Source organism: Venturia canescens, chromosome 3 (genome assembly GCF_019457755.1).
Source record: "Venturia canescens isolate UGA chromosome 3, ASM1945775v1, whole genome shotgun sequence".
Lineage (NCBI taxonomy): Eukaryota > Metazoa > Arthropoda > Insecta > Hymenoptera > Ichneumonidae > Venturia > Venturia canescens.
In genome coordinates this window covers 25,358,789-25,384,606 of record NC_057423.1, presented here as the reverse complement: position 1 = coordinate 25,384,606, position 25,818 = coordinate 25,358,789, and the positions used below count along the sequence as shown (strand labels likewise).

General features: G+C 35.0%; 1 protein-coding gene across 11 annotated transcripts in view; it reads right to left on the bottom strand.

The window, feature by feature from the left end:
* Positions 1–25,818, bottom strand: part of LOC122408608 (phosphatidylcholine:ceramide cholinephosphotransferase 1-like) — a 174,426-nt gene that overhangs the window by 47,169 nt on the left and 101,439 nt on the right. For 10 of the 11 annotated variants that reach the window (XM_043415484.1, XM_043415482.1, XM_043415487.1 and 7 more), the window contains one exon: positions 4,262–4,472. In XM_043415484.1, the coding sequence (XP_043271419.1) occupies positions 4,262–4,472 (211 nt within the window). Of the gene's footprint in view, positions 1–3,038; positions 3,598–4,261; positions 4,473–25,818 lie in introns of those variants that run through there. The other variant, XM_043415489.1, reaches the window with a different exon arrangement.

Below are 25,818 nucleotides of genomic sequence, written 5' to 3'. Positions count from 1 at the left end.
GAGAGTCTTAGATTAAGCATTTCGTAGCTTTAAGCATCAGATTAAGCATTGTTTGATCAACGAGAATGTTTATCATGATTTGTGTAGGCCAAGCCTTCTTTTCGTTATCATTAATTTACGGATAATTATTGTTAAAGAATATAACCGAGAGCGAATATTTGACAGAAACGAATAGTGATACCGAAATTTTATATCGACCGGAACCACTATTTTAAGAATAATCTAACCTTGAAATTGTTAAACTTCTAATTCTTTACTTTAATAAATCGTACTTTGTAATCCCAGATATCGCATTTTCCACGTTATCCCCTTCCTCTAGAAAGATCACGCCCCTCTATCGATAATATTGAAACCCTTCTGGTCGGGGCAATTCTCGAAATTATTTCATTCGTTACCTCAATAAAAATTTTGTTGAGGAAAAATCCTCGTTTGGCGCCCAGTAATGCGAGAAGTAATTTCATTTGTCGCTAATTCTGGGAAATAGCGTTACAACTGAAAAAGATCTGTTAATTCCTTCTGCGTTTCTGTTTTCACATTTTTTATGTTTTTCCAGTTCATAAATTTTATCAAATATCATTTTAACAACTACCGTGGAGTATTCAAAGAACCTGTGGACCGTCCTTAGTGCATTTAAAGCGTCTTGCTTCTTTTGATTGTTCTCTACTTCGGTATTCTGTATAAAAATCTGTGATCGTTCGGCTTTACTTTCATTTCTGCTGTTATTTCCGTCAGTACACGTGCTCATACAATTCTGAACGATATCATCATCAGTGTAGTAATCATCATACAACGACGGTAACCACGTCGTTATTAATCTGTACATAGTTTTCAAAGGTTGGCGTTAACCTATTACGAGTAATTTTGTAAGTTACAAGCTTGGCCCATTCTTCGTTGCTAGGTCCAACTTCAACCTCATTTTCCTCTGGCAGAAAATCTTGTTTATTTGTACAGATGGAAAATCCAATTTTCTTTAACCCTTTTCGGACCAAAACGCCACTTTCATACACCGTTGTTTAGCGGCCTATAACTCATACTATTCGCGTCTGAAAAAAATCGGGAAGTACATATTTTTGTAGTTTGAAATGTGCCCTTTCGAATGGTGTATATTAAATTTTTCCAAAAAAATGTTTATTATGAAAAAAAGCCGTTTAACGCTAAAAAAACACCAATTTTTCGCACCTTTTTTTTTAAATCGAATTTTGAGCAGGTTCCTGGTCTGCAATGGTCCTGGAACCTCTGTAACCGATGGAATAAATGTCTGAACTAAAATGAATGGGGGTTTTAAAGTCGATTTGAACCCTTATTGGGTTCAAAAAAAATACCAAAGCTCAAAGTGCTATCAGAGCTTTGGTATTTTTTTTCTTGAAAATAATGCACTTTTTTGGAAAATTGTCAAGAATAGAAAGTTTTTGACATCGCTTAAAAAATGTACTCTAATTTTTTCAGAATTTTTTGAGCATTTTTTTAAATTTTGGCAAAACTGACCATTCTCAAAATGAAAAAAATTCTCAAAATATTTTGAAAAAAATCGGGTGCATTTTTTGAGTGATTTTAAGAACTTTTTGTTTTCGACAACTTTTCGAAAAAGTGCATTATTTTTCCATAAAAAATTCATGAACGTTTTCGTGAAAATTTTACGGTCTAGGCGCCATTTTGAACCCAATAAGGGTTCAAATCGACTTCATTTTAGTTCAGACATTTATTCCATCGGTTACAGAGGTTCCAGGACCATTGCAGACCAGGAACCTGCTCAAAATTCGATTTAAAAAAAAAAGGTGCGAAAAATTGGTGTTTTTTTAGCGTTAAACGGCTTTTTTTCATAATAAAATTTTTTTTGGAAAAATTTAATATACACCATTCGAAAGGGCACATTTCAAACTACAAAAATATGTACTTCCCGATTTTTTTCAGACGCGAATAGTATGAGTTATAGGCCGCTAAACAACGGTGTATGAAAGTGGCGTTTTGGTCCGAAAAGGGTTAAGCAGTTTTTAATGGTAACGTCACTTATCGTGTACTATCTTTCTCTCTGCGAGTTCTCTGCGAATGTGTGTATAATACCTTGGTCTTAAGGTTGCAGTTTACTGGTGATATTGGCAAGTAAAAACATGAATTTTACGTTTTCAAGTGCTTGTAAATCGGATGAGCAGCACAGTTGTTAATGAAAAGCACATTTTTTCGTTTTATCTTCATTTCTTTATTAACTTTTTTCAACTAATCTTTAAATAATATCTTTGTCATTCAAGCTTTAGTATTACGATGATGAAAAGAGGAAGTTTGGCCTTACCAGTCATGTTTACACGTTGAAGAATTTACACGAAGAAGTAAGACGTTTCTTACTTTGTTTTCCTCCATGGCATTTTTCGCCTTCAAATATGATGAATGTTCTATCCGGTAAACACTTAAGGAACAAATCAATTTCATCCGGGTTGTAAATATCTTCTGGATCATATCCTTCTAAGGAACTTGGCAGATCTTCAGTCCATTGGTTATACACGCCCTAGTCCACGGATTTACTTTCCATCGGCTACTTTTTCGAAAGTTATATCATGACGCTTTTTAAAGCCTTTTCACCAGTCGTTACTAGCTGAAAAGTACTGAATTCCCCATTTTGAAGCGAAATCTTTAGATTTTTGTTTCAATAAAAGTCCATCTACGGGAATGTTCTTATCTAGGGTTTGTTTTAACCAGTCGTTGTTTAACCAGTCGTTACTAGCTGAAAAGTACTGAATTCCCCATTTTGAAGCGAAATCTTTAGATTTTTGTTTCAATAAAAGTCCATCTACGGGAATGTTCTTATCTAGGGTTTGTTTGATTAACTCTAAAAAACAATTTTTAATGTCGAGAAACTCGGAATGTCGACTCCTCTTAACATGTTTATGTCCCTCGGAGCACTGAGACTATAAAATCTTTTGATTTTATAATTTTATAAAAGATAGATTTCGGTACACCAAACTCGCTCTGTATTTCATTTCGCGATTTGCCGCACTCAAACGCATTAACAATTTCAAGTTCAACACTTGAAGACAACACTTTGGCTTTTCGTTTCAACATTATGAGTACGTGCCGGACCTATCTTCGCAATTGGTATTTATCAACTGTAGTAAGTTTGACAATAAAGTCGATACATTTGACTATTCAAATAGAATACGATACAAAAACAATGAAAGTAAATACGTTCGATTGTCGCTTATAGAGGTAAAGGCCAGTAGCAGTCTCAGTTATAGAGGTCTCCATGAGCGAAAAACGACTTCCTCTTATCGAGGTTTCTGTTTCTCACTTATGGATGTTTCAGAGGGTTAAAATAGTGGACCTGACAATTACTCTCACTAATAAAGTTTTCTCGCTTACCAACTTCTCACTCACTCAGGTTTGACTATATTTAAAATAGATAGAGTTTGATTTCGATTTCAGGCATATGGAGTCGTTCACGGCGGTCCCGCGGCTTGGTCTGGGCCTGTTTTTTTCAAGATGGCCGCTATATGTCGTTCGTTGTTCGCGGTGTAAAAAATGTCGAATCGGTTTTTGTGTAGTTTCGCGAACGTGCCGTACGAATTCGGGTCCCAAGGGATTGTTTTCGTTTCAGTATCACGATCTCTGGAAATATGCTCGAGGCTAGAATAACTCCCAAATTATGAGCCGCTGAGATATAAGACGTTAACTTTACAACCGTGGTAAATATTTTCAATCGCATTTGCTGAATCAATCAAAACATTACAAAAAAAAAAATTAGAGCTATTTTTTGGTCGAGCCGAGGTTCAAAATATATAACAAAAGAATGTTTTTTCTATGTAATAATATTAAACGATCGACTTCACAAAGACACAAATGTCCACCAGTTTTACAACAGCGTTCGTGCAATGTGAACCTGTTTAAGTTACGAAGACCTGAATGCAAGAAACGAAAAAATCTTAAATCATCCAGTTTTAGCCCACGTAATTATGATATTTCGGAATTGGGGGAATCGATTCATTTGCAACAAAAATCAATGAAACGAATAAACGCTCATTTAAAACTGGATTCTCTTAGCAATATGTTCTTTCATGAGAATGAATTGAAATAATCAAAATGTTAAAACCGTCATATCCAATTATATAAGAAAGCAGCAGGGCTCGCACTGACTTCTTGCAATACTTGGCGTACGCCATTACCGTCGCTCACTGTATATGACATCTAAAGTTATATTTCGATATCGCTATACGATATGAAAAATTACGTTTATTAACAAAATAAATCGATATCCGGCTGGTACGACTCTTACCTGTATTTGTGAAAAACGATAAAAATCAATGCTGAATTGGAAACAATCATAATAAGGACTTCCGAGACGCTGAGAGCCCAATCCTGTGCGGTGACATTGTCCAAAATAATGTCAGGAAGCGGTCCATAAATTGCACGATCAGGTACACGTTCGTGTAACATGGCGAGAGACGTAGTACTAAGAATAAAATTAACAACCAAAAACAGAAATGCTGAAAAAAAAAGAACATTTGTTGTAGATGAACGGGTCTCGTGAAGACAATAAAACAATTGCATCGAAGCAAAATGCACCGACTCTAATACTTTATTTTTATTATAACCTCACAACATGGCCCGCACTAGTGTTTACACCGGCAGCCATGTTGCAAAAACTGTCATTTCATGAAACGGCGCTCGGGAACAATGAAGATGGATCCTCATAGAAGTGTAAAGCCCGCAGTTTATATGGTTGCCAAAAAACTGGGGTAGCAGTATGAGCTATCACCCCGGCCGTTGGATGTCGCTAGTGTCGTCTTTGTTTGTGTGCGCTCACGCACGCAACACCGAGAAGCAAGCGAGAGCGTTTGTAAACTGGGGTGATCCGCTGTTCCTACCGAAACTGGGGTAGTCATTCTATCCTTCTCGCTCTCGTTAGATATGTTCGAAGTTTCCCCGCTTGCCCGACCGATAGTGATCACGTGGTGGAGAGTTCATAAGATGCATAGCCAGAATAACTATTTCTTTTTGTGTAATTTCACTGTTTTCTTAATGCTTTCAGCATCTGTGAAGCTTTATTCTCTAATCCTCGCACTGAAAATACATGACTATTTCACTTTTATAATCCCATACAGAATTAACAATAAAACCCAAACCGATTTTATTTGGTGGTAAATAGCATGGTCTCTCTCACGCTACAGCATTTGAAGTGAATATTAAAAATTTTTTTCATTGATCACATATCGTTATTTAGTAAGCCTTTTGACTCTTATAGAGGAGAAAAAAAATGAACTGCTATCACCGGGATTTGAACCCCTGAACCTGAGAGTAAAAAAATGTACAATGTGTTGCTTCTCCCACTCCGAACGAGTCGGAGGGGAAATATCGATCGGTCGGTAGTAGCGACATCACTCGGCCGCGCAAGCCACTAAAAAAGTAGGACCAAGCGGTACGTAAGAAGTACACTTCTATGGGGATCCAGCTTCGTTGTCGGGAAGCCAGGCTTCTGTTGCTGCCAACTTAAATTCTTATCTCAAAATTCCCTACATCCGAAAATTCTTTATTTTATTAAATTTTAATTAAGCAATTATTTTTTTGATCAAATTAGAAATATATATCATTAGAAAAATGTATTACAAGCGAACGGGTGAAAATTTCAGAACAAAATTTTTTTTTTTAATTTAAGAAAACTTTTCATAGCGAGATTGAACGTGCACATTACGTATGCGTGATGACTTAATTCGGCCGGCACGTGCGAGAAAAGTAATTTTGATCAAATAACACCGACACACAAAAAAAAAGTGGTCAGTACTTTTGACTAGACTCATATAATTCTATGTATTAAAACGGGGGAAATTTTCGAGATAGGAGGACGATCCGAAAAAAATGCGGCAGGGACTGAACCGGGGTTCGGACTTGGGACCTCTCGATTGCCAGCCGAGTGCTCTCCTTTTTGTTTTTGGAAAGATATTTATTTCGTACTCAAGTACAGTGCTTGAACATGAAGTATTTGCTTGAAATAATATAAATAAATATATAATAATATAAGAATATAAAAAATACCAGCAGAATATATACGAAGTGTTGGTGACGCATTTACTATTGCTAAGGAGATTTTTGTCGAAAGATTATGGAAAGTTAAGGATGTTCGGAGCGGATGTATAAGGCCAAATAATACTAACTGAATTTGTGCTTGGGTTGCACTTCAGTGGATAGGGAAAAGTGGAAAGAAAAAACCCTGTTCGATGAATGAGCCGGATAGGTTAATGTTGGTACTTAGCTAAAAAAAAAATATAGATATGTAGATATGTAAATACAACGAAGAAGATAAAAAAGGGGGGAGGGCTATGTACAAGAGAATGTTTACACGAGATCATTGTACTGCGGGTAAAATAAATAAATGCGGTTAAGTTTCATTTATCCTCTTCTGCGGTTAGCAGTCGAAGTTTGCGCTTTGCGCGTCTTGAGTGCTACTATGTGTGGGTTGATGACTGAGAGCCAGTAATATTTTTTGTTGTATAGTCTGTGGAAGTCCAGAAAGTCTCTTTGTGGGATGGCGGTACTGCAATTGAATTTGTGACGTCTTGAGAAATCTGTCTCAGTGAGTGAAATTCTTTTATCGACTTTATTTCTCTTCCAATGGTAAATGATCAGGATGTTTCGGTCATTCTAGATGACTCCGATTTGGTCGAAATACAAGAAGGCCTAGGGTGGGATGTACCCTGAATTAGCTTGAGAGTTAATGGTGTCTCTTTTAATCTGTGCAACAGATTTGGTGATAGTATTGTTGATAAGCGGGAGCTTGTTGAAATAGTCGCGGGTTAAACGGATGCAGAAGTTGTCGATGCGAGGTATGTTTGCCAGATTATAAATGGTTTGATTACTGACGAATCAAGAGACTCAGTAGAGTCTCGGGACAAGTACATTAACAGCCCTTTCGTCTGCTGGCCCGAGACTCGCCGAGACTATACTTTCTCTGAATAAAACGATTCGCGGTGGTGGGGGTAAAATTGAAATGTCGTTTTGTTGAATCACGAAACTCAGCAGACATTTCGCAACTTGAAAATTGAACTTTCAGCTAATTAAGAAATTCTCTTTCGATTGCGCCCAAAATCAACATGATCGGTGGCTTAATTCCCGAGAAACAACTTTGCACGGGGTTATGATTATGCAAAAGTTACTAACACATTCAGGATTTGACGTATCTGTATACTCGTACTCTGACCGCTACAAACATAGGCTTCTTGGCCCCCATGATCACTAATCCGCGGTGAGAGAATTTTTGTTGCAACCAATGAAGGGTGAGAAAATTTCTGGGCCATGATATTCAATAAAGAGCAGGGAAGATTGGGGGAAAACTAAGGAGCTCGAGAACTCGGAAGTCACCAGCTGAAGTTTCACGTCATGTTGACGTTTGGGGTTATGATCCCCCAAGTGCTGTTGTTGCGTGCAGAGTGTAAATAATTATCAATGATGATTCTGTTAAAACTTTTGGTATACTAAACCCGTATAAAGGCGGCCGCGTAGATGTAGTCTGCGATCTGCGTGTGAAAAAGAATATAAAAAAATGCGCGATGCATATGTCAACGAAACTTTTCTAGATTTCATTATTTCGTTCGATTGGAAATAAGTGTTGACGAAAATAATCCTTCAATTAGACCGGAGTACGAGGAATATTGTCCAGTGTAAATATATCAAGAGACTCGGTAGAGTCTCGGGACAAGTACATTGACAGCCCTGTCGTCTGCTGGCCTGAGGCTCTCGCCGAGACTATCTTTTCTCTGAATAAAACGAAAACCATAATCTTCCCCTAGGGAAAAAAGGTTGGGACAAGTACATTGATGGTGTCGTGTTTGCTGATAATTTCATCCATAAAAAAAAAAATTTGGAAACCGATGCCTCATTTTTCTTATTTGATTCGAACAGCTAAATCAATTAAAAAAAATTCCATCTCATTTACGTGCAGCATTAAAATTTATTATATCAATTCGAGGCCAAGTATTTTCTAATAAATTGAAAAAAGTTGCCACTTGAATTACGTGCAGCACTAAAATTTACGATATCAATCGGTGGACAAGTATTTTATTAGTAACTCCGATTTTGACGTTATTAAATTGTTCTAAGAAGCTTTTCAATCCAAAAAACATCACATGAGCGATAGCTATTTGTTACTCTATGGTGGCAGAGACTTATAAAAGAATCGATTTTTCTCAGATTTTCAGGATCCTTTGGTATTTTTCACAAATTTCAACGTCGATTGGATCGATACAAATTATGTTTAAATATGTGTTAAAAGTACTTGTCCGTTTTTTACTTACAATTAGTTTAAAAGTACTAAGTTTTTTTACTTAGTACTTTTTTTTACAATCACAGCTAGTTGTACATTGACACTCGCCTTTCGATCGAAATTATGCCTGCTGTTAGGCCCGCTACACACGGTCAATAATATTGCACAGTAATATTGCACAATAAGTTTATATGGTGTGTAGTGCACCATAAATTTAAGATAGCTCAAACTTCTGTTCAATGTCAATGATTGCGCAATGTTTCACTACATCTACACATTCAATAATATTGTGCAATCACCTATATTGCGCAATATTATTGACCGCGTGTAGCAGGCCTTACCGTGCTACGTCTTTTTATTTAAGTGTCTGCTGTACTGCCGTGCTACATTCTGAAGTTGTCGTTAGATTTCCAATCATCACCAACCAATTTCAACAACCAATCATAACATCTGTAAATGGATGTCGTCAGATCCAACCAATCAGAAACTCGAGAGCATCAAAGTGCCTTTGATTGTGTTGTAAATACAGACACATAAATTTCAGAACGTGTTGGTAACTTTTGCATAATCTTGAGCCCGTGCAAAGTTTTTTCTCAGCAATTATACCACCGATCATGCTGATTTAGGGCGGAATCGAAAGAGAATTACTCAATTGGCTTAAACTTCAATTTTCAAGTTGCTAAATGGCTCCTGAGCTTCGTAATTCAATAAAATCACATGCCAATTTTACCCCCACCACGGCGAATCGTTTTATTCAGAGAAAGTATAGTCTCGACGAGAGCCTCGGGCCAGCAGACGACGGGCTGTCAATGTACTTGTCCCGAGACTCTACCGAGTCTCTTGATTCACGGTGGTGGGGGTAAAACTGGCATGTCATTTTCTAGAATTCCGGAGCTCAAGAGATGTTTTATTAAACAAAAATTAGTTTGGAGACTAATTTTCAAAATCTTTCTCGAATGAACCCGAAACCAACACAATCAATAGCGTAATCGCTGAGAAAAAACTTTGCACAGGCTCAAGATTATGCAAAAGTTACTAACAAATTTAGAAATTTTACGTGTCTGTATATAATACCATCTAAGGCATGTCCCTGGGGCTAATTTCGCGGCGGTGTCGTGGACTTACGTCACATGCCAGCACCTCCACCTCGTCGCTATATAGATAACCGAGATATTATGAAAAAGGGTTATGTTGTTTTGACAATGCAAAGTTCGGGATGTGTGTATCGTGTGCTGGATAAATTCATGGTGATCGGTTAATTGTGTCATCCTTTCTTATCGTGAATTGTTTCTAAACATAGATTTATTTGAATGAATAATTGGTTGAATGTAAATGAATTCCAATAAATTTTTTAAAACTTTTATTAAATAAAAATGTCGTCAAATCCAATGTATTTTTGTCATATTCTCTTACATTTAGTTTGGCGTGCCCTTCAGTCCCTTTTTTCAACCTATTTAGCTTACAGTATATCCATACCAATTTCTGTTCATTCTTTGGACTATATGTACCCCTAGGAAAAAAAAGGTTGGGACAAGTACATTGATGGCCCTCGTTTGCTGATAATTCCATCCATAAAAAAAACTTTAAAAAAATAAAGAACAATTCGAACAAAATTTCACAAATCTTGAAAAAACATTATGTTTAAAAAAAAACTATTCTGTATCTATTTTTTTAAGTGTTAAAAGTATCAAATAACAAGTAAAAAATAAAAAACCGAAAAATCGCGCTTGAAATCATTTTAGAAACCGATGCCTCATTCTTCTTATTTGATATTCGAACAGCTAAATCAATTTAAAAAAATTCCATCTAATTTACGTGCAGCATTAAAATTTATGATATCAATCGAAGGACAATTAATTTCTAATCAATTGAAAAAAGTTACCATTTGAGTTACGTGCAGCACTACTAAAATTTATAATATCAATCGAAGGACAAGTAATTTATGAGTAACTCCAAATTTTGACATTATTAAATTGATCTAAGAAGCTTTTAAATCCAAAAAAATCACATGCAAGCTAGTCATTTCTTACTCTATGGAGGCAGAGGCTTATAAGAAAATCGATTCTTTTCAGACTTTCAGGAGCTGCTGATATTATTCACAATATACAACGTCGATTGGATTGATACAAATTATGTTTAAATATGAGTTAAAAGTACTTGTCCGGCCCATCACTATTCATTCAAATAAAAATCAATCATAAACAAACGAAATTGTACGGCAGCATCCGATTAAAAATTTATCGAAATGCGATTTATTATTAGTTTAATGTTCTTAATAATAGTATAGGTTCGTTATGCCGAATGAAATTCGTTCGCTGGAAAAAGTGAGAAGTAAAAATTGCCGTCATTGCAATACAAACTGGGGAGTTATTTTGGAAGTTTGAACATATTTAATATGCAAAATGTTTTTTATTTATCGGTGCACAATAACATCCCTTGTATATTACAGGACAATTCGTTTCCATTCTTATTAAATTAGTGCAATTGAGGGAAAATTACTTGAAGATAACTCTCTAAATTCCCTCTGCATGAATATTTGTGCTTCATCAGTTCTAAAAAAGCCCTGATTTTTATTTGAATAAACAATTTAAATGGAAAGTGATGGGCCGGACAAGTACTTTTAACTCATATTTAAACATAATTTGTATCAATCCAATCGACGTTGTGAATAATATCAGCAGCTCCTGAAAGTCTGAAAAGAATCGATTTTCTTATAAACCTCTGCCTCCATAGAGTAAGAAATGACTAGCTTGCATGTGATTTTTTTGGATTTAAGGGGGAGGGTAGGGTTTTGAGGGTTCAAAAAAAGTGATTTTTTTTTATTGCATATTATGAAAGTATAGTAACTCAAGAATGTTGTCTGTTAATAGGAAGTCAATCGGAGCAAAACTCACAAAGATATAGCTTTGGAAGTAGGCGTGTCTCGAACGACTACCTGAGCTGTAACCGCTCAGCGGGAAGGCAGCTGTTTCTCAATCTTTTTTGTTATTGTCCCTAAGCAGTTTACAGCAAGGTCTTAGACAGGGTCGTTGTAACGGTACCTGGTGTTGCTTCAGTTTCGAAGCAGACGCGGAGTGTAACAGTCGTGTTGCATTTTCTTACTCTATTTCGTTGTGATATTTTTGTTGTTCGCAAAATGCCGAGAAAAGTTTCCAGAGAGTGTAGAAAGGAGACTGGTAAAAAGTTGTATCAAGCTAAAAAAATAATTCCTCCGCATAAACGAAGAAACGATGACGATATTGAGGCAAGGAGTACGTCAACGAAAAAAATCAGACTAAGTTTTAGCCAAAAAGTTGCTGAAGATACAAATAAGCATTTCAGAATCATTGATTTTCTGTTAGTTTTTTCAACAATTTCTACGTTAGTGAAGTGTGCAGTTTGTGATAGTACAGTATCATTTCAGTGTTGTGGCAAAATAGGTCTTGGTTTCAAGATAAAAATAAAATGTGAAAAATGCAAAGAACCTCGTTACGTTCCGTCTAGTGAACGAGTAGATAATCATATGTATGAAGTGAACTACCGATTTGCTTTCGTGATGCGAGTTTTAGGCTTGGGATTAGCTGGTTGTGACAAATTCTGCGGACTGATGGATTTATCCAGTAATTTCGTATCAAAATCGGTATACAATAATTACTTGAAGAAAATGTGCTCCAGTGTGACGAATGCCGCAAAAAGATTTTTTGTTTCTGCGATTGAGGAAGAAAAAGCAGCTATGTGTAGAGAAAAAAATATTGAATCTTCATCAGAATTAACCGTATCAGGCGATGGAACTTGGAAAAAGCGTGGATTTTCTTCTTTGTATGGCGTGGCTTCCTTGATTGGATATTACACCGGAAAAGTCGTCGATGTTCACGTAAAAAGTTCATACTGTCACATGTGCGTTACTTGGAAGAATATGCTTGATTCTGCAGAGTTCAAAGAATGGCAAGAGAACCATGAAGATCAATGTTCTGCAAATCACAAAGGAGCATCCGGTAACATGGAAGTCGACGCAATTGTCACAATGTTCAAAAGATCGCAAGAGAATAACGTGAAGATTCGCAACTATATTGGAGATGGTGACTCGAAAACATATAGTGGTGTTATCAATGCTGAACCTTATGGTGAAAATTTTCTAATCAATAAAAAAGAATGTGTTGGACACGTCCAAAAAAGGATGGGAACTCGTTTGCGTGGTTTAGTCAAAAAAACTGTAACTGATAGTGAAACCAAAACTGGAAAAAAAATCCAAAAAAAAAACTCTCTCAGGTAAAGGAGAACTGACTGCAAAAATGATTGATAAGCTCACCCAGTACTATGGTCGTGCAATTCGTTTCAATTCTAATTCTGTAGAAGAAATGAAAAAAGCCATTTGGGCTACTTACTATCATTATGCCTCAACCGATGCAAAACCACAACACGAAAACTGCCCTAGCGGAGAAGACTCATGGTGTGAATGGCAGAAAGCTGCAGCTTCAAACAAGCTGAATAATTTCAAACACTCATATTCTGCTCTACCAACTGATGTTTTACAAGGAATCAAGCCAATTTATGAAGATTTAAGCAAAGATGCTCTCCTAGAGCGATGTATTGGCGGATTCACACAAAATAATAATGAGAGTTTGAACCAGCTTATTTGGAAGATTGCGCCGAAAGTTGAGAGTGGTTCAGCAATTATCGTCGAATTTGCATCTTCAGTGGCTGCTTGTGTTTTCAATGAAGGCTGTAAAGCTTATTTAACCTTCCTAGAAGAGATGCGAATCAGTACTGGTCCAAGTTGTCATGGATGGGCGCTTCTAACCGACGATATTGGAATGAACAGAGCAGATGAGCGAGCAGCTGAAACCGCTAAAAATGATAGAATTCGCCGCAGACTTGATCAAAATGATGCTTTGGACATTCTTGACGAAAGTTCTATACTCTATGGTCTCGGCATTGATGATTCTATGTGAGTAAAATAAAAAATAAATAGCTTACTAAGTTTTATCAGGGTCTTTTCGCTACGAAAAACTTTAAACGCGTTTTTCTCAAATCGATGTTTTTTGAGTCGGTGCACTCTGTATCTCAAAATCTATTCAACCGATCGTTCTCAAATTTTATACAGTATTTCCTTACATAATTTATGAGGTAACCCTGTTGAGATTTTTTCGTTTTTGATTTTATTTTTTTTATTATTAACAACAATAGTCATGAATTTGGGCCAAAAATCGGTATTTTCACTTTCACGTCTTGTAAAAAGTTCAAAAATTAAAAAAAAAATGGAAAAACTCGACAGAGATACCTAGAGGGACATAAAAATTAAGGGAAAAACTTTAGTTATTTCATTCCAGATGATCCAGTGCTGAGGTATGACGTGCACCGCAAAATGTATTTTTTCTGAGGCGCCTGCGAAGAATTGCTGCCATTCGGTCAATTTTCAATATTTTTCAACCAATATTTCACAGAATATAGTTCAATTACTACTCTTTAATGTACAATAATCAGAAATAAATTTACTTTCACCGTACGCCCAAAAAAAAAACTGTAAGAACCTGTTTTTTTCTGCCTTCAAAACTCTACCCCCCCCCCTTAAAAGCTTCTTAGATCAATTTAATAATGTCAAAATTTGGAGTTACTCATAAATTACTTGTCCTTCAATTGATATTATAAATTTTAGTGCTGCATGTAACTCAAATGGTAACTTTTTTCAATTGATTAGAAATTAATTGTCCTACGATTGATATCATAAATTTTAATGCTGCACGTAAATTAGATGGAATTTTTTTAAATTGATTTAGCTGTTCGAATATCAAATAAGAAGAATGAGGCATCGGTTTCTAAAATGATTTCAAGCGCGATTTTTCGGTTTTTTATTTTTTACTTGTTATTTGATACTTTTGACACTTAAAAAAATAGATACAGAATAATTTTTTTTTAAACATGATGTTTTTTCAAGATTTGTGAAATTTTGTTCGAATTGTTCTGTATTTTTTTAAAGTTTTTTTTATGGATGGAATTATCAGCAAACGAGCGCCATCAATGTACTTGTCCTACCCTTTTTTTTCCTAGGGGAAGTTTATGGTTTGATATCACGTCTTTTTTCTCAAAAGTTCCTTATTTATGTTCAGTTGACTATAGGATTTTAGTTTGAATTTCTATGGATTATTTATGATTTTCGGCTTATAACGCTGGTTTCCACGAAAAAGGACCTATTCTGCGTCAAAATTTTACTGGAAATATTTCGTCACACGTCTGTTCTTGGACTTTGGCGCTTTTTTTCCTTGTACCCTAATATGTTTTGTCAATTAGGAACCAAAGAGCACGGTGAAAAGCGGGTTGGAGGACGAGATATGATTTTCGGCTTATAACGTTGGTTTCTACGAAAAAAGACCTTTTTTTCGTAAAATATGTACTGGAAATATTTCGTCACAGGTCTGTTCTTGGACTTTGGCGATTTTTTTCTTCGTACTCTAATATGTTTTGTCAATTAAGAACTAAAGAGCACGGTCGAAAGCGGGTTGGAGGCCGGGATATGATTTTCGGCTTATCACGTTGGTTTCCACGAAAAAAGACCTAAATTCCGTCAAAATTGTACTGAAAATATTTCGTCACAGATCTGATCTTCGACTTTGGCGATTTTTCCCCTTGTCTTCTAATATGTTTTGTCCATTGGGAACTCAAGAGCATGTAGCAATGCGTATTGCAAGCTGAGATATGATTTCCGGCTTATAACGTTAGAAAAAAGAAAGGAACAGAGGAAAGATAGATCAAATTCGAGACACAACAAATACAACAGAATTGGCCATTTTTAAATGTCGTTTGTGCATTCTGAATCTAGACATTTTCATGTCATCCAAAACATGCCCCCCTTGAAATATATTTCCAAAGTTTGCAGGTGACCACTGAGATCCAATTATCTACAGGTTGATAGTTGCAGAAAAAAGGCACCCGGAAACATTCATTATGTCAGAACTCAAAGAAGCAAAAAAAACTGAGCGTACTTAATTCTACAGAGAAACGGAAATCAAAGACGTTTAAGGTACCTGCATTGGTTGTGGAGGAAAACAATTTCATTTCAGGATAATTTAGAAATAAATTTAGAAATTAAGAAATTTAGCATGGAATTTAGAAAAAAGAAAATGAAGTTAAATAGTAAAGCTGAAAACTTTTGTGATGAATTTTTGAAATTACATGTTACGGTTGGAGTGAAAAATTAAAATGATTGGCACACATGCTGCGACATAAAAATATCAAAGTTTGAAGGTATTCGCTCCATACCGCAGTAATACAAACTTCAATACTATTTGAAAAGAAACACTTAAAATCTTGCTGAATCAAGTTCCATTACATATTACCATAATCAAAGATAGGAGGTGATACTTAGCACATATATTTATCCACAGAAATTTCAAAGTTCGCAGGTATCTGCTGCAATTCAATGTATCTGCGCAATGAGTTTGGAAAACAGCAATTTCAAATCCATCCATAAATGAGCAACTGAAGACTTTTCTAATGAATTTTTCACTTCATATTTATATTACAGTAAGAGTCAAAAAGTAAAATGAATGGTACAGTATATAAATTTTATCGTTTGCAAATTTTTGCTGTATTTCAATAATCCAAATTTATAGTATTATAGATAAAAGTTGTTAAAAGTCATGATGTTACATTAAAATGACATAGCGCAGATAACATTCACAAATTCTGTAGTTTTCCATGATGTTGGCAGGTATTATACTTAATCGCATCCAAAATTGAGCAACTGTACACTTATCGTAATGAATCTTTTCACTAATAATTCCACATTTGCAGTTTGTAGAATAGGAATACTCAACATACACGTTATTTCATAAGTATTGTTGTCAAAATTTGTGTTTTCCTACCGCATTCCGAAGATTCAACTTTTCATACTATCAGCAAAAAAAGCATCCAAAGACTTTTTGGAACAAGTTTCAAAATTCATTACTCGACAGACCAGGTGGAAAAAGTAAAATGATTTTTTGTTAAGAAAGTTGCAGTAAACTTTGAAAAGACTTAAATAAAAATAGATTAATAATAAGATAGATAAGAAACCATTTAATACAACTCCCTCGAGATTCGATTTTTATGGTTAATATCGATTGATGGTAGTTAAGTCATTTATATATGAAAATAAAAATTTTAATATAGTAATTGTCGAAGTTGAATGATTGTACAAAGAATGAAGGTGATAATAAAACAAAAAATTTTACACACAAACAACTAAAATATGTTATAATCATAATGGAGTTTAATATTTTTCGGGAGAAGTCTCTAATCAAATCATTGAGTAAGAGTTAGAGACATCTCCCGACAAATATTAAACTCCATTATGATTATAACATATTTTAGTTGTTTGTGTGTAAAATTTTTTGTTTTATTATCACCTTCATTCTTTGTACAATCATTCAACTTCGACAATTACTATATTAAAATTTTTATTTTCATATATAAATGACTTAACTACCATCAATCGATATTAACCATAAAAATCGAATCTCGAGGGAGTTGTATTAAATGGTTTCTTATCTATCTTATTATTAATCTATTTTTATTTAAGTCTTTTCAAAGTTTACTGCAACTTTCTTAAGAAAAAATCATTTTCTGGAAACGCATATCCTTTTTTTACAATATTGTTTTTTTCTAACATTCATTTTTTTCTCGACTTCGTTTTATTTTAAATACGCTATACAATTTTTCAGTCTATCACAAATGATATAAATCTATTCACAAATGATATAAATGATAAACTTATTTTCAGTCAAACGAATTAATGAAATCTTAAAAAGTTTCGTCGACATGCACCGCGTATTTTTTTATTTTATTCTTTTTCACACACCAGACTACATTTACGCGACTGCTTTTATACCGGTTTAGTTTAGCATTCCACAGGTTTTAGTACTATGCACTTCGTTAGATGACGAAAGTTTTTTTTATATATCCCACACGCATTCCATAATGACGAAACTCCGTTTGTTTATACGATGATCGAAAACTGAAACATGGTTTATATATATATATAATATTTACGGAGTCTGAGCGCGGTCGGGGTAAGACTCAAAAGTTAGAAGGCCTAAAATGGCGAACAGGCATTCTGTATAACGCATATATAGATATACAGAATTCCTGTTCGCTATTTTAGGCCTTCTAACTCTTGAGCCCCACCCGCGGTCGGCCTAGCAGCTGGAGGAGCCGACATCGTTGAGCCAATCAGAATGCGTAGAGGCAACAACTCTACTACCACTAACTACGTTAAAACGCGTATACGTATACGTCGAACTCGTGATGTGTCAGTATCTCAGCAATTACGCCACCGATCGTGTTGATTTTCGGCGCAATCGAAAGAGAATTTCTTAATTAGCTGAAAGTTCAATTTTCAAAGCCTCAGATGACTCATAACTTCGGTAATTCAAAAAAATCACTTGCCAATTTTACCCCCACCATGGCGAATCGTTTTATTCAGAGAAAGTATACTCGGCGAGAGCCTCGGGCCAGCAGACGACAGGGTTGTCAATGTACTTGTCCCGAGACTCTACCGAGTCTCTTGATGTAGTGTGTATTTCTATTTCCTCTCATTGAGTTCGTCAACATAGTTTGAAGATTTATGACAATAACTCTTGTTCGATCTGATCGTTTGTTTATACACCCGAGTTTGAAAAAAAACTTTGTGCCAAGTAAATGCATAGATATTTACTTGAGTTGTTACATGATGCATTTTAAAGTTTATTTCAATAAACCATTGGGTGATTTGTTCCTCGTGATATCAAAATTTGTATCTTGGAAATGGAATGGGCACCTCAAGTTTAATAACATGATGAAGCTACATATATAATGAGTATTTCCACACCATGTTTGCGATTGGCATATTATGGGTTGAAAAATTTATGTTCGTAAGTCTACACTTGATCATTTTTGGATGCAATCAAATATTTTATCTGCATATAACCATGGAGACATACAAAATTACTCCATTTTGCTTAGTGCTTCAATATGCACCATGTCTTTCACTTTTTTCTTAAATGCCTAATAATAACTTTCAAAAATGTGGCTCTGGAAATTCTGAAATGATTTTCCCTATAGTACCGAAGTTTGTATTACTGGTATGCAGCGAGTACCTGTAAACTTTGATATTTCTGTAAAGCGGGCGGTGTGCAAATCATTTCATTTTTTGGTTTCATCTGTAGTATATAAACAAAGAAATGCATTACTAAAGTCTTCAGCCGCTTACTACTTCAGCGAATAGGGCTGTAATTGTTGTCGTCGAAAGCCAATGCAGATATACATCAAGTAATTTGAAGTTCTATTCGCTTTTCAGAACACTGTCTTTTTACTTTTAGTTTTGGCATGATTAATTTAATGAATTTATGGTAAGAAAATTTAGCTGAAAAAACCACAGCGTATACTTGCAAACTATAAAAATTCTGAGTATTGACATATGCAGCAAGTATAATCACTTCTTATTATTTGATTTGGAATGCGAATAGAAAAAATAGATAATAAAAATAATTCAAAATGCTACAAAAAATCATCGATGGCTCATTTATGAATGGCATAAGAATTTATGGTTTCAGAATGCAATGCATATATAGAAAAATAAACAACTCTGTTGGTTTTGACACGTTTTATACTTTTCCTTTCTCTGGTTGAACCTTGGTGTCACATGCAGACTGAAAATTTTATGCATTGAGATGTGTGCATCAACTTTCTATCTTTGGGTATCGTAATGTGAATAGAAAAGAATACTTCCAAAAGTTATTGAAAGCCCATTTTTTAATGAAATAAAAATTTATGGCTTCGGAATGCAATATATTTTTCTTAAAATGGCCAATTCTGGTGGACTTGGTGGGCATTATATGTTCTTTTTTCTTTCTCTCTCTCTCTCTCTTTCCGGAAAATTTTGGGGAAAATCAACGAATACATTTGTTTCATTAAAAATCCTTCATATCTTTTTTATTCAAAATGATTTCATTAAAAAAATTGAAAGCAATATTTATAAATAAGGCGAAAGAACTTCACGAAGATGGAAAAATTTCGTAAACATTACGAAAAATGATTTAAATCTCACAAAATGGTGGAAACATTCAAAATCATTGAAAAATTACGGAGATCACTACGAACATTTGAATAATATAAAAATTGTTATGAAATGAACAGAACTTGACTAAAATCATTGGACAAATTAATTTTAAACATCACAATAAAAACATTTAAAAACTTTAAAACACCTCATTGAAATTTTTTTATATCGTTTAGAACTATCACAGAACAACGATTTGATATAAAACCGAAAAAATTCTCTCTTGAGGAAAAAATTTGGACTAGTACATCGATGATCGCCCGTTTTCGCATTATACTACAAAAAATGTACACAAAAATTCTCAAACCTCACAATGAAAATGATTTCAAACCGTGAAAAAATATTCGAATCCACTACAATTCTACAGCATTAGTGAATAATATTATCCACTAATATACCGATTATGCGGTATTTTCAACGTTAATGAGAGTTTTGAATCGAATATCAAACATTGGACACATAAAACAAATGTCCATGGTTTGAATTATTAATTATCATTATTGTGGTTATACGACGTTCGGATTTATTGGTTTAAAAAAATGAGAAAATCATAATTTACGAAAATTTTATTTATATCAGCATATATGGCACAGTATTCCTCAGTAGATCAACCAATGTTTCAATTTCGCATTCCACACTCTATTGAATTTTTGTTCTTGAGCTCATTAATTGCAAGTTACATGAGATTTAAAAGATAATTTTTTACTATTACGACTATACTGAAAATATTGAATTTTAAGAGATAGCTTTAATCGAATTTTCAATTTTTTGATCGCAGGATATATAGTTCTTATTTTTCTTTTTCGAACTTAGCGTGATTGTGGTTAGTTTAGCTTAATTTGATTCCCAAAACAAGATTGCAGAACTTTTGAGAAAAAAGACGTGACATAAAACATCCAAAATTCCCCTAGGGGAAAAAAAAGTTGGAATAAGTACATTGATGGTCCCTTGTTTCCTGACCATATCACGAAAAATGTAAAAAAAATCCATAAAAAAAATTATGAAACCAACTGTAAATAATTTCAACAGAACAATTCGAAAAAAATTTCACAAATCCTGAAAAAATATTACATTGAAAAAAAATACGAATCTGTAATTATTTTGTAAAATGAAAAAATTTCAAATAAAACATGAGAAATGAAAAACCGAAATATCGCGCTTGGAAACATTTTGAAAAACGATGCCCCATTCTTCTTATCGTATTCTAACAACGAAATCAATCGAATCGAAAATTCGATCGAAATTGCTTGCAGCATTAGAATTTATTATTTCAATTAGAGGCCAAGTATTTTCTAATAAATTGAAAAAAGTTACCACTTGAGTTACGCGCAGCACTAAAATTCATGATATGATTCGGGAACAAGTAATTTATGAGTAACTCCAAATTTCAACAATATGAAATTGTTCTGAAAAGATTTTCAATCCAAAAAAATTACATGAAAGCTGAAGTCATTTGTTACTTCACGGTGACAGAGACTTATAAGAAAACGGATTTGTTCAGGATCTTCTGGTATTATTTACAAAATGCGACGTCGATTGGATCGATACAAATTATGTTTACATATGTGTTAAAAGTACTTGTCCGGCCCATCACTTTCCATCTATCAAGAGACTCAGGACAAGTACATTGACAGCCCTGTCGTCTGCTGGCCTGAAGCACTCGCCGAAACTATCTTTTCTTGCTCCCCTAGCCGAAAGTACGCACTTTCCGGCCGCATTTCAGGCCGGGAAGAGCATTTTTCGTGGCCGGCTAACTCGGCTAACTTCAGTGCGCTCTGACGATATTTTTGCGGCCGGTGATCCTTTCTTTCGATATATGAATGTGAAGCCGGTGAAGCCTGTATTCGTTGCCATGATTTTGTTTATTCGTTGCCAAGCATCATTATTATTTGCTTCAAGCGGGCGCGTATAGCGTAGCTTTTATCATTCATGTTATGCGCTATACTGCCATGAACCCGGACGAATAACATACATTTGTTCGTTCAGATGCGAAAACAGAAAATAATGTAACCGAACTTATAAAATGAATATGGTCGTCCGGAATAATGTTGTATTTCCAAATTCCAGGTTCATAGGAAAGCACATATTCATATAAATTGTCAAGTATAGCGGGAAATATTCATATATAAAAATTGTTAACTATCATGGGACTTTGAATCAGACATGTATCAACGAATTATTTATTTGTACTAATAATATTGTTGTATCATTGTGTGATATTTTGTGTGTGTTTTTTTACTTTTTGTTTATGTTTTTAATGCCCGCCCCGACCAGCAAAACCTCGGCTTCGCCTCGGTCCTGCAAAAGTCGGGCGGGCACCCCCCCCCCCCTCCTTGCAATTGCTAGTAATTATTGAACGTACTTTCGGCTACGGGATCAAGAAAAATAGTATACAACCCACGGCCCAAATGTTAGATGCCCTGGCATGTGCGACATGAAGGCCTCGGCTTCGCCTCGGCCTTCATATAGCACATGCCAGGAAATCCAACTTTCGGGCCTAGGGTCGTAATATACTATTTCTCTGAATAAAACGACCCCTAGGAAAAAAAAGGTTGGGACAAGTACATTGATGTTCCTTCGTTTGCTGATAATTCCATCCATATAAAAAACTTAATCAAATTTTTTTTTTCAAATTATCAGAAAAATTATTTTATAAAAAAAAACAGAACAATTCAAAAAAATTTCACAAATCTTGAAAAAACATTATCTTTAAAAAAAAACTAATCTCTATCTATTTTTCAAAGTGTCAAAAGTATTAAATAACAAGTAAAAAATAAAAAAACGAAAAATCGCGCTTGAAATCATTTTGGAAACCGATAAGCCTCGTTCTTCTTATTTGATTCGGACAGCTAAATCAATTTAAAAAAATTCCATCTAATTTACGTGCAGCATTAATAGTACATTATAACACTAGGACGAAAAAGTTTTTCGTACGCGTGCTATACAAAATTTTATATTACGAGGTGCAGAAATGGGGGTTTTGTATACGCAAAGCGTACGCAAAAGCGTCCATTTACGTACCGCGTGATATAAAATTTACTATATCAATTCGAGACCAAGTATTTTCTAATAAATTGAAAAAAGTTACCATTTGAGTTACGTGCAGCACTCAAATTTATGATATCAATCGAAGGACAAGTAATTTAAGAGTAACTCCAAATTTCAAACATTATGGAATTATTCTAAGAAGCTTTTAAATCCAAAAAAATCACATGCAAGCTGGTAATTTCTTACTCTATGGTGTCAGAGACTTATAAGAAAATCGATTCTTTTCAGACTTTCCGGAGCTTCTGATATTATTGACAATATTCGACGTCGATTGAATCGATACAAATTATGATTAAATATTAGTTGAAAGTACTTGTCCGGCCTATCACTATTCATTCAAATAAAAATCAATCATAAAAAAATGAAATTGTACGGCAGAATCCGGTTAAAAATTTATTGAAATGCGATTTGTTATTAGTTTAATGTTCTTAATAATTGTATAGGTTAGTTATGCCGAATGAAATTCGTTCGCTGGAAGAAGTGAGAAGTAAAAATTGCCGTCATTGCAATACAAACTGGGGAGTTATTTTGGAAGGTTCAACATATTTAATGTGCAAAATGTTTTTTATTTATCGATGCACAATAAAATCCTTTGTATATTACAGGACAACTCGTTTCCATTCTCATTAAATTAGTGCAATAAAGGGAAAATTACTTAAATGTACTCTTTGAATACCCTCTGCATGAATATGTGTGTTCCATCAGTTCTAGAAAAGCCCTGATTTTTATTTGAATAAACAATTTCAATGGAAAGTGATGGGCCGGAAAAGTATTTTTATTAACTCATATTTAAACATTATTTGTATCGATCCAATCGACGTCGAATATTGTGAATAATATCAGAAGCTCCTGAAAGGCTGAAAAGAATCGATTTTCTTATAAGTCTCTGCCACCATAGAGTAAAAAATGACTTGCATGTGATTTTTTTGGATTTCAAAGCTTCTTAGAACAATTCCATAATGTTGAAATTTGGAGTTACTCATAAATTACTTGTCCTTCGACTGATATCATAAATTTAAGTGATGCACATAAATGAAATGGTAACTTTTTTCAATTTATTAGAAAATACTGGGCCTCGAATTGATATAATAAATTTTAATGCTGCACGTAACTTAAATGGAAATTTTTTTTAATTGATTTAGCTGTTCGAATCAAATAAGAAGAATGAGGCATCGGTTTCCAAAATGATTTCAAGCGCGATTTTTCGGTTTTTCATTTTTACTTGTTATTTGATTCTTCTGACATTTTAAAAAATAGATACAGATTAGTTTTTTTTTAAAGATAATGTTTTTTTAAGATTTGTGAAATTTTTTTCGAATTGTTCTGAATTTTTTTTTTTTAAATAATTTTGTTCACAATTTAAAAAAAAATTTTTTTTATGGATGGAATTATCAGCAAACGAGGGACCATCAATGTACTTGTTCCAACTGTTGTGCCCATGGTAACACCAAAATTGGCAGTACATAAAGATTCAGCAACTAAGCTAATTCAGCAGAATTGCTAATCCGCGAGTCTCAAAACTCACGCTTGGAGTCTATCGACCCCAAGAAGTGCACACCCGAAGAATGCTGACAGAGCATCACGCCACCGATCGCTCGAGAACGATCGAGAACGAATAATCAATAGTAGGGGTAAATTGATACCATTTTAGGGGAAATCGACGAATGTACAAAAACACTTGACACTGCCCGAATCAGGCAGTCTGCGAGAGTCAGCCCTAATTCCAGTAACACGTCAATCATTTGGTCTCGAGGCAAATAAACCTTGACTTTGTAAAACTCTACCTAATAAACCTATTGTTAACCTGTTTTAAAGTATTGAGCTGGAGTTCAACTCATTTATTGGCAATAAACCTTAAATACCTCGTCCACGATCACTCGTCCCTCCGAGACGGTTTTTGCGGGCACAATATTGGTGGCAGCGGTGGGATTGCCACATCTCAAGAACCGAAACACGTCTACAAGGCCGAAAGGAGAGGAGAAGCGAAGCAGAACAACATCTTGAAGGGCAAAAAAAAAAAAAAAAAATAAAAAACGGCATCGCAGATTCCCAACTCTCAAGGACGAATCAGAGATAAGCAACCGACGGAAAACCAAGGCAGCAACGAGCAGCATGCATCGACGGATCATCGTACTGTAAGTGACGGAACAAATTATTTTATCCGCCAAAGCCAGAAACGATTTTATGTCCAACGAAGAACTCGTGAACCGTTTGAAATTACCGGGAGTCCGCACGATCTCGCGATCCCTTGATTCCTTCTTTAATAGAAACCTAAAATACGTTAGTTCAAAAAATCGTACAAGCTCACTATCGATTCCAACACGAATTAGGAGGAAAAGTGGTTCAGATGCACTAGATCGAACCGTCAGTTCAGACGACGTTTTTGCGGACGCTTTATCCACGTCCGAAAATAGAGATTTTTCAACCGCGGAATCCACCCTTGATCCCCTAGTCTCAACCATGGTAGAAACAGTAAATTTAGATACTACGGGCAATACTACCGGAAATGTCGAAAATGGCGAAAATGGGGGAGCCCCAAATGCAGGAAGACAAACTCCAGTTGACACTATGTCCCTTAAAGAAGCACGGGCATTAATACCTGTTTTTGATGGAGAAAATCATAGAAGAGCAAAGAGTTTACTTGATGCCTACGAAATGGCAAATAGCATTATACCACCATCGGACAAAGCCAAACTTTTAAAAATAATATTAACAACCAAACTAACTGACGACGCCAGAGAAAGCGTCCGATATCAATGTATTGAAACATTCGAAGAATTTAAAGAACACCTAATGGAACAATATGGCATCCGGAGAACAATAGAAGCAATCCAAGTAGAAATGCACACGTGTAAGCAACGAAATAATGAAAATGTAACGGACTTTGGAAAAAGGATACAAGCCCTTACCATGGAATTAATTGAAGTTAGCGTGGAGGATGAGAGTACTATCGAACAAAAATTGACAGTAGAACGATACGTGAAGAAGATGGCTCTAGCAAATTTCCAAAGAGGACTGAAAAGGGAGTACCAAGTCCTCGTGAAAGCCAGAGGGTACACCTCGCTCAAAGCAGCAATAAAAGGTGCTCAAAACGAAGAAACGATTTTACAGGGTTATGAATCAGTAGCTAAACAGACGCAGGGAGATAAGCGTAGTGAATATTGCTATAAGTGTAAAAAATCGGGACATTTAACAAAAGATTGTAGAAGCTCGAACTCATCGTCAGGGCATAATAACTTACCGACGCCATCAAAAAACATCAGTTCATTCACCTGCAATTACTGCAAAAAACCTGGGCACCTATGGAAAGATTGCCGAAACCGGTTGAATCGACAAAATAACGGTCAAAACAATACGGGACAACGCCAAAATAATAATAATAATAATCGAGGCAGATACCGAGGAAATTTTAAAGGGAAGACCGGACAAAATAATAGTAACAACGGGAGCCAGGAACAAACAGGCGAAAACAAAA